Below are 10,421 nucleotides of genomic sequence, written 5' to 3'. Positions count from 1 at the left end.
GAAGAGAAATCGAAATAGACATTTAACACCCCCCTCCAACAGAAAATACCAAAAGAAAAAGTCCTTGAATTTAAATCTATTATGGTTTTTAAGGTTAATATAGATTAACATTATCCATGGTCAACAAAATTATAGAGTTGTTACCTTAAAATAAACATTATCTCATAATCTGCACTCCTATCTGACTTGACAACTTACATATTTGAACTGTATCTAAGATATAGTACCATAATTTAATTCTGAACCAGACAAAAATGGTTCTGAACGTCCCCGGGTTGATTTCGGTCATCATCTTCTATATCGTTATCCTAGTCATCGGATTATGGGCGGCCCGCCGGACCAAAGGGGAGACAAACAGCGAGAATGTGATGCTGGCGGGGAGGAATATAGGTCCATTTGTAGGGGTCTTCACCATGACAGGTAAGGATTAATTAAAAATTCAAAACTGTATCCAGTATTCGATTTTTGTTATCGGTATCGTACAATTTTCATAATTTTCCATTTGCATTTTGACTAGGGATGTCAAAATATTAATTTTCCTTAGTCGAACATTCGATTGCATTATTCGAACGATAGTCGACTATTCGGTGTTTTTTAAGTTTATGAATTAAAATAAATTGGAAAATTGAAAAAAAAATGGAAATAGGGAATTGTAAACACACACTATCCACACCTCCGATGAAAATGTTAAATACTGTTTGTTCAATTAATGATTGCCCAAGCCATATATCAAAATGTCTTTTATGTAAGATTATTGTTTCAATAATTATCGAACTTTAAAACTTCACGTCTCTGCAAATTTTGTGTGTTCCTTAAGCATTTGAAATTCCTAGAGTTTATAAATATAATTGGTACAAGTCAATTTTAAAAATAATTTTCATAGTCCGGTATAGCGTCGCATAATTTACTACGTACAATAACAAAAAAAAAAAAGTCAGTGATTGAGAAATAATTATCGCAGTATGTACATATGTAATTACTGTATTTTCCATATGTAGCCTACAATGTGGAAAATTATTTATATACTTTGACTGTGTTTGAGCTCTTATATATTCGTCTGAGGACATAAACTACACAGCTGTATAGTTTGAGGAAGGACTCTTTTTCATTTTTGAAATAAAATTTCATTATCACCCCCTTTTCTTCCATTTATCTTTTTATTTATATTCGAATGTTGTTTCATTATTCGATCGTCGGTCCATTCGACCGACAGTCAAATAGTCGACTATTCGTTGACATCCCTAATTTTGACATTTTATTTGATTCTATTTTCCATTTGTTTTATCTATATTACATTTGATTTCCATTATTTTTCATTTGTACTTTTGTATTTTTATTTATAGTCTATAAATCCCCATTTGTATTGTATAATTTTTCATTTATTTTCCCATTTGTAAAATTTTTTTTTTAACTTCGGTTTATTAAGCGTGTATACATTCGTTAAGAATAAGGTCATGACACGAAAAATTGCGATTTATACTAAGTCTTGTTTTTGTATGAAGCCACGTGGGTCGGTGGTGGATTTATAAATGGTACAGCAGAAACGGTATACAGGGATGGCTTACTGAACTGTCAGGCCCCCGTAGGATATTCTCTTAGTCTTGCAATTGGTAAGAAGTAAAGGCAAACATTGTACAAATATAGTATATTGATGAGGCCAATTGCTAAAAATCAAGTTTAAATTTTTCTTGAGAAATTTTTTCGTCCTTTGCGAATAAAATATTGGTTTGTTGGATTAAAATTTTGGTTCAATTTATATGAAAAGCAATTTACATACAGTATTATATTTGTTTTTTCACACGAAATTTTTAGGAGGTTTAGCTTTTGCTCGAAAGATGCGTCAACAAGGATATGTAACAATGCTGGACCCCTTCACCCGGACCTACGGGGAGAGAATGGGAGGACTGATCTACATACCGGCGCTGTTAGGGGAGGTGTTCTGGTCAGGGGCCATCTTAGCTGCTCTAGGTACGTCAATCTAAGACCTGATTTTTGGAGTAGCAATGGTATCACTTTCCATAGAATGACACGTTAGTATAATATACAGTAAATGCATATCAAAGTCATGACAAGTCTTCCAAAATGTACATGTACATGTATCAACAGACCATTTACAACCAGAAACAAAATTGTAGCACGACAATTTTTACGCAATATCCCGCATCACCTGTATATAGAGTTTACATCTCCCAGCTTATTCGATACTCAAGTGCTCAGAATACGATCATTTTTTAAACCGAGACAGGCCACGGATAAATAAGTTGATACTACAGGAATTTCAACAACCTTATATAATGTCGGCATATAGTAAATTCTTTGGTCGTTATAATGCCCTTGTTAGTAAATATGTATAACCTACCATTTGGTCGTATTTTAATGACTTGTTGCATATCAATGGTTGGGCCTTTGTTTGACTATGGAATATTCCGTTTATACTAAGGGCAATATTTAAGAACGATCTTCTATTTAATAGGGAGTACACTGCGGGTCATTATAGGACTCTCCCACGAAGTTTCCATCATTTCCTCCGCCTGTATCGCTGTCTTCTACACTCTGTTTGGGGGACTCTATTCTGTGGCTTACACTGACGTCGTACAACTCATTTGCATATTTGTTGGTTTGGTGGGTATCCGAATCAAGTATCACAGATTTACAATTTATTATCAGTGTATGTTAATAAAAGTGAGTGATTTAAGTCCATAAATTTTAAAGCACACGTATAGACGTTCAAATTATCATAGTGTCAATGGCTAAACTTGCAGTGGATTTGTGTACCGTTTGCTATGGTCAACGACGTGGTAGAAAACATATCCGTGAATTCCACCACTGAGTGGGTCAAAGGAGTGGATCAAGAAGAATCAGGCGTGTACATTGACTCATTTCTCCTGCTTATCTTTGGAGGGATACCATGGCAGGTCTATTTCCAGCGAGTGTTGTCAGCCAGAACAGCCCGAGCCGCTCAGTATTTGTCGTTTTTAGGTGCATTAGGATGTCTCATCATGTCTGTTCCATCGGTTTTATTAGGCGCCATAGCCGTCAATGCAGGTGAACTTAATTCTTTAAAAATGTTATACACATCCTATTGTAATTTATCATACAAATTGGTTGAGTTTAAGTTTTATTATTTTTACCAACATTTTTAGTGTATAAAATACTTTAACCTGTCATCACTCAAATTTTAGGACTTGTCATCTTTGGCCAAAATTATTTGGATTATAAACGATTAATTTCGTAATCCATATTTTCTGAATTCCAGATTGGAATAGCACTGCTTATGTAACAAGAGACAACTTCAATGTATCCGATATCCCAAACAGGGCGTCCGATATTTTACCCCTCGTCCTACAATACTTGACGCCAGACTGGGTCTCTTTCTTTGGATTAGGAGCCGTTTCGGCTGCTGTAATGTCGTCTGCTGACTCTTCAATTTTATCTGCCAGTTGTATGTTTGCTAGAAACATCTACAAAATGATATTTCGACAAAAGGTATATTGTTTAAATTAGAATGTATATTTTACTGCAAAATTAATTATTTTATTGCATAGCTTCTCGTCAATTTAGCAATTTGTTCCAAGTCTCTTGCGCTTTAGATTAAAACAATTATTTTTCTTTTTCGTACAATTCCAGGCTTCTGAAAAAGAAATCATATGGGTCATGAGATTTGCAATATTCGGTGTTGGGGCTTTGGCGACAGTGATGGCGATTAATGTCAAGTCCGTCTACACTTTATGGTATCTTTGTTCTGACCTCGTTTACGTGGTGCTATTTCCGCAGCTTCTTTGTGTCACTTACCTCAACTACGCCAACACTTACGGGTCTCTACTGGGATACGTGGTCGGTATGTTTTTCCGGATAGCCGGAGGGGAACCAACTTTAGGCATTGATGCTCTAATTAAGTATCCTTACTATTCAGAAAAGCACGGTCAGATGTTCCCCTTTAAAACCCTCTGCATGTTGATGTCACTTGCAACCATTATTTTTGTTTCTCGTTTGACTCACTTTTTGTTTGAAAGAGGAATCGTGCATCCTCGTTTTGATGTGTTTAAATGTCGCACTGTCAAAGACATTGAGGACGAAACAGCTGAACCTGAGAATCAAAATGACGTAAAGTCTGCGGAAACTTTTGTTATATATAACTCCGAGTTTACAAAGGTTATTGAGGAAGTAAAAACAACCTGACTTATTGACTTCTTATTATGATTTATAGATTATGAGAATACAATAAAATTTATATAATGTATTCCATAAAAAAAACTTTTAGAATTTTCTTTGAAAAAATATCAGTATTGAGGACAACGTTTTTAAGATGCGTTAGTTGTACATTCAGGTCTAAAAAATGAAAGTAAAATTCTTCGCACACCCTGGGTTCTTCAGGAGTTCCCAGTTATGAATCATTGGTTGTTCAAGAATATATTCGACACTCGTGGTAATTGAGCAGTGAGGGATGTTGATCAATGGTTGGTGTATGTTCTAAAATAGTTATCCCACAGGGAAAAAAGTACTCCAGAATTAATCTGATCTTGCATCATATAAAACAGATCTGACATAATCAGGCATAAAATCATAATCAACAGTAAAATGTGGACAGTGCAAGTCTGCTAGATATGTTGTCATTTCTATGTAGAAATTAACCATAGTAATCTTAAGCCTATTGAGTGATTTAATATCTAATAGTTCCATTTTACAACATTTTCTGCTGATGATAATGCAAAAATAGGAATAAGAATGCGATTGCTATAGGACTGTGTTGTGAAAGCTTTAACATACTTTACCCATAAAATCAAAGTAGCACTCTTTGGTATTTTGGTATTGATTTCTTAAACCCAGATTTCACGATTTTCCCAAAATCTTGCTTCTTAAGAGCTATATGGACTTATACTGTATTTCTGTAAGAACAAAAACAGGCACGTAGCATCGTTTTTGAAAGGGGGGGGGCAGCCAGAGAATTTTTTTTTACTTACAATGTATCAGTAAAAGATGACAAGCCAAAAAAAGGGGAATTGCCAAAACACGAAAATCCTATTTCGGGGGGGGGGGGGGGGGGGGGGGGTTAGTGGCCAACCTTTTTCAAGGCCAACTTCCTTTCACTTCCAATTTTTTTGCGTACAATACTACAGCCCCCCCTGCCCCCCCCCCCCCCCACTTGCTACGTGTCTGAAAAGGTAGTGAAAAAGCAAATCTGTGATGTGGCACGCTCTGTTTATTTATTTGAAATTTTAAAAGAGTAGTAGAGATAGCAGAGTTTGTGCAGCAACGTTTTCTGAGACTTGGTGTCAAATGCTTAAAATGATACTGAGTTCATTTTCCAAAATTCACAGTGAAAAAATTCTCTTTTATGAGCACGATAAATTAGCTATCTGTTCTGAGAGTTATTTTATTAGCAAATTTTGTACCTTTTAATGCAAAAATTCTTGATAGATTTTAAAATATTATTAAGTTACAAAATAATTGTTTAGCTGATTTTATTTAACATATTTGCAATTATTTATTGTTCCTAATTAAAAAAAAAGATACATATACGAGGCCAGATATGTTTGTAAAGCAATGCAGTAAGTAAGTGTGTGTGTGTGTGTGTGTGTGTGTGTGTTGGGGGACGAATCAGATAAAATTTTAATTTAAAGATTAAATAATTTAAATCAAAATTTAAAAATAGAGGGACTCAAATCACAAAACAGAATGAGAAGTTAAGAACAATAATCTTTCACTTCTAAACTGTTTTAAATTTTCATTAATATAATAAAAAGATTAAACAACAAATGTATTTAATGAAATTAGTTGTACTTAGAGGGATTTTATAAGTATTATTTTCTCTTCTAACACCCTGCAAACATTTTTGGTAAGGATACTAGTAAAGATTTCAATACTTCAATCACATTTTTTTTTTGGTTGAGAAAAACTATATATTTACTGAGCACCATATATTTATTTTAAAACACTGTTTTGTAAAAGAATTCTTAATTTATTGACATCCATAGACTTCGCCTCATGAAACCCCCGATAAGGCTTCAACTTCACAGAGGACTAAAATTCCTGGAACCTGATGATGAGCCACAGCCACGTTTCTGAAATGAATTTTTAACCCATAGTATAATACATGTAATATTAATAATATTCTGGGTTTTAAAATTTACTTCCGAAACAAGTCACTGTGGAAGAGCCTAAAAAAATACTTTTTACGGAAATTCTAGGATCCGTTCCTTATTTGTAATCAATGAATCATCCAGTTGCACCCAAACTCCGTGTCTGTCTTTCAGTTTGAATAAATCAACAGGTACCTGAATTTTTATATCAATCAGTCACTTAAATAAGCCAAAATATCCAAAAATTCTATCCGCTTTAAATAAAAATTTATCAGTCGGCGAGTCGTACAATAAGCCAAATATCCAAAATTTAATTCTACCCCTTGTAATATAGAAACATAGAGGGGATATAAAAATTTTTATTTGTCTTTTTGAGCGACTGATTGATAAAAATCCAGGTACCTGTGAATAATGAACCTTTACCATAAAAACTGGAATATTATAAAAGGAAGAGACAGTCGGTGAAAATCTTCTTACTGAGCAAAGAGGGATAAATCTACTTTCTATTTCGACACAGCAGTGTTCCCGCCATTTTAATAGGAGTCAGTGATGTGTTTTGGTCTTCATCAGGAAACGGTAAATATTGTTGTTTTTATACAACATACTTGTAATGCATTCAATTTTATAGAATCTGCTAAATATCCGTCGCAAGGGTTATTAGGAAACTCTTAGTCTTTATCTGTTTATATCGCATATAATTTCAATGTAAATTTTATAACGGAATACATGTATTTTTAACACGTGTCACTAAGAACTAACGTTTTGCATTCAGGGATTCAATCATCGTTATTCTACAAAAATACAAAAGATAGGAATTAAAATGTTAATTGTTGAATTTTTAAAATATATTGGTATATAGTACTAATTACACAAGATTATACAGTGAAATCGTCAACTCTCAATCAACATAGCCACGATAAACATTGATAAATTCATGGTTCTATTGTTAGGTATTGTTAGTCCTTGAACTTGTTCAGTGCGTCTGCGGAAGAAGATGGGTTTATTTTGCGTGTGACCTACAGGAATCATGTGTTTGAAACATTTACAGTTTAAATGTCCACGATCTCGACACAAATTTTGTATTTACTGCCACCCGGTAAATTCAAAATTTACAATATGACAGAATTTATAAAGTTATACACATCGAAAAACTCACATGTGCTTAGTAACTATAGACAAGACAACCAGACCCCCCCCCCCCCCATTGTACACTCTGGATCCAAAGATAGTTTTATTCACCTTTTAAAATAAATTTCTGGGACACATTTACAATGTATTCCATATGAAAAATAAAAAAGTAACGTTTAAGAAATAAATCATACCGGTGATAACGTTAATTCTACGTAATCGAGGACTGGTACGCATACGACAGAGTAGCTGCTGACTAGCACATTAATGCATGACACTATTATTATATTTCCATTTCATTGTGAAAAAAAAATAATTTAGATAATAAAAATTAGTCTAATGAATTTAAATTACACGATTTTGTCAATTGCAATAGTCCCTGCCCACTGACGTCAAACACAGAGACAGTCGCACGAGAATTACATGAATTTTGGACCTACTTTCCGTCAGCCACAAAAACAGACGCACGAGATTTACGTGCACATGAGGCCTCCTTTGCACCTGACCACAGGCACCCGACATTACTTATTTTTCTTTTAATTAAAAAACCCTACCTAATAATAAACAAGGATTATTAAGTAGGGTATATTTGTAATTGAAAGAAAAATAAGTAACGTCAGGTGCCTATGCTCCTGACGTATCGCTTGGCGAAATTTACAGGCCGGTAGAATGACATAGAAATCAATTCCACCGACTTTCGAAGAGTTATCACAGAGGGGGAAAATAGAAATGAAAATATTCCTCAGAGATAAAATTACATGTACTAGAATTGAAATTTGCATTTTATTTCACATCATTGTGGTAAAATATTGGAACTTTTATCTGTAGATAAATAAAACACATTCCGATGGATCTGCATTTGAGCGCCCAGGATGTACCCCGCTGTGACTTGTGTGAGAGCGCCTTAGCCTCCACTCACTGCGACCTCTGCTACGTCAACCTTTGCAGGCCTTGCATTGGTGAACATATCGGGGATGAATATACCAAACATAAAATTGTCCCGTTCAATCAGCGGAAGTCCACTCTGATCTACCCAATGTGTGCAACTCATGGAAGTCAGAGATGTGAATTTCAGTGCAATGAGTGCAACATATTTGTGTGTTCACACTGTGTTTCGTCTGAAATACACAATGGGCATACATTTTCAAATCTGTCTGAAATCTACAAATTCAAAAAAGAAATCGTAGAAAAGGATAAAAGTGAACTGGAAAGCATTATCTTTCCTACATATGAGACCATAATTACAGAGATAGAATCTGGAGTTGCCAAAATAGATGGGGAATATGAAAACCTTTCAGAAGCAGTCATTAAGCAAGGAGAAGAACTGCAGAAAGAGATTGAAAATGCTGTAGAAAAAATGAATGGGGAAATTAAAGAGATGAAAACTAAACACGTTGATATTCTGCATGATCATTTAGAAGAAATGAGGAAGATACGTTCTGATGTTCAGCAATCACTTGAAACTCTTAGAGAAGTCACAGAATCAAATGATGTAGCCCTGGTAGTGGGATTCAAATCGAGAAACAAGGAATTCTTTAGACTTCCTCAAAAATTTGAAGTAATAGGACCAAAGTTTGATCCCAAAGCAATAGACATACAACAGCTTAACGAAGTATTTGGGACTTTATTACCCTTTTCAACTAGGTCAGTGGAACATGGCTACACATTAAAAATGCCTGTCAGACATCTTCTGGATGACCCAGAACTCATCGGGGCTGTTGACACAGGGAATAGTGAGATCTACAGTGTTACTGGTTACAAAGATGTCAACATCTGGGTTAGTGGAAGATGTAGCACCATGAAGTGCTATGACAACCAAGGATCACTGATAAAATCAATAGAAATCAAGTCAGATGCAATAAAAATCGAGTCAGATGCATGGCCAAGTGATATAACCATGACAAGTGATGGTCATTTGATTTACTCTGACTGGTCGACAGGAACAATTAACATGATAGAAAATGGCCTGGAAAAGGAAATCGTCTACCTAGAGGAATGGGAACCTCAAAATCTCTGTGTCACCTCATCTGGCGACCTCTTAGTAACCATGAACAGTATTGACGAGTTGGAAGAAGACGGGAATGAAGCTTCAGAAGAAGAGATAGTGCAGTGCAGAATTGTACGTTATTTACTGACGGATGCTAGAGAGAAACAAATTATACAATTTGATGACAAGGGAAATCCTTTATTATCGGGAAACCGTAGTAGTAAATATTTATGTGAAAACAACAACTACGACATCTGTGTGGCAGACTCTGAAGCTGGCGAAGTCGTGGTGGTAAACGAAGAAGGAAATCTCAGATTTAGGTATAGCGGTCATCCGTCGGCTGTGAGGAACCAGCAGTATCAACCGAAAGAAGATTCCAGAAAGATCAACACATTCAACCCTATCGGTATAACCACCGACAGCCAGAGCCAAATCCTGACAGCGGATTGTCCGAATCATCTTATCCACATCTTGGACAAAGATGGACATTTTCTGCGTCTGATCGATAATTGTGATCTGTACACTCCACATGATTTGTTTGTGGACAAGAATGACATCCTTTATGTAACAGAACATTGCATTGGGAAAGTAAAGAAAGTCAAATATTTGGAGTAAGCATACGCCTTGCTGTTTATCATTTTATGTATTTACAAACTTTCTGTATTATGTTCCTGTAAAATAGATATAATAAAGCAAAAATGCTTGTTTTATGCCATTTTTTTATTTTACTTTTTTATATATTGAGGAATAGACCCTAACTTTCAAAAAAAGTATGTAGAGTACAGTTGCATAGTCATTTGCTTCACAGAATGAGGACTGAAATGTGTTCAGTCATTTACAAAATCTGTGTTAACTACAGGTTTGTACGAATACTTGAGATAGATGACCTGTCGCAGCTGTTGCAGAAAAATACACAACCTGTGTAATTTTTCAAACAGTGACCAGCATTTTCTTTACTCGCAAAATATTACAAGCAACAAAACTCTGTAAATGATGAAATATGAAAGGAACGGAACAGCGTTGCTTAATATAAATGTACGATAAGAGTTTGAGCCTTAAACTTTTTATTATTTATAACAGTCAGAATTTCCTCTGTCAGATTTCTAATTTCCCATATTTTTATCTACTATAAAAACTGAATGATAAGAACTCCAAATTATTTATAGACACAATTTACTTTTGTTGACCTTATTCTAATGGGATAAATATTGAATGAAGTCAATGAT

The 10,421-nt window shown here is 34.8% G+C and overlaps 2 protein-coding genes across 2 annotated transcripts; both read left to right on the top strand.

Annotated features, from left to right (window-relative positions):
- The first annotated feature begins 237 nt into the window (after positions 1–237).
- LOC134269968 (high-affinity choline transporter 1-like) lies at positions 238–4,217 on the top strand. Its single transcript, XM_062752139.1, has 7 exons — positions 238–420; positions 1,503–1,610; positions 1,813–1,968; positions 2,474–2,622; positions 2,763–3,045; positions 3,257–3,486; positions 3,628–4,217. Exons 1-7 carry the CDS (start codon positions 255–257, stop codon positions 4,177–4,179), a joined length of 1,644 nt encoding a protein of 547 aa, XP_062608123.1. The 5' UTR covers positions 238–254; the 3' UTR covers positions 4,180–4,217.
- A 3,838-nt stretch (positions 4,218–8,055) lies between these two features.
- On the top strand, positions 8,056–9,810 carry LOC134269969 (uncharacterized). The gene has a single exon (XM_062752140.1). The coding sequence runs from the start codon at positions 8,056–8,058 to the stop codon at positions 9,808–9,810; it is 1,755 nt and encodes a 584-aa protein (XP_062608124.1).
- Positions 9,811–10,421: the final 611 nt, after the last annotated feature.

Source organism: Saccostrea cucullata, unplaced genomic scaffold (assembly GCF_032062105.1).
Source record: "Saccostrea cucullata isolate Sc308-1 unplaced genomic scaffold, CSIRO_AGI_Scuc_v1 ctg18839, whole genome shotgun sequence".
NCBI lineage: Eukaryota > Metazoa > Mollusca > Bivalvia > Ostreida > Ostreidae > Saccostrea > Saccostrea cuccullata.
Note: the sequence above shows the minus strand (reverse complement) of the source record. Positions and strands in the feature narration are given on the sequence as shown.

Coding starts and splice junctions, on each gene's coding strand:
- LOC134269968 (XM_062752139.1), top strand. CDS start 255: ATGGTTCTGAACGTCCCCGGGTTGATTTCGGTCATCATCTTCTATATC. Junction 421..1,502: donor AGGGGTCTTCACCATGACAG/GTAAGGATTAAT, acceptor TTTTGTATGAAG/CCACGTGGGTCGGTGGTGGA. Junction 3,046..3,256: donor CGCCATAGCCGTCAATGCAG/GTGAACTTAATT, acceptor TCTGAATTCCAG/ATTGGAATAGCACTGCTTAT.
- LOC134269969 (XM_062752140.1), top strand. CDS start 8,056: ATGGATCTGCATTTGAGCGCCCAGGATGTACCCCGCTGTGACTTGTGT.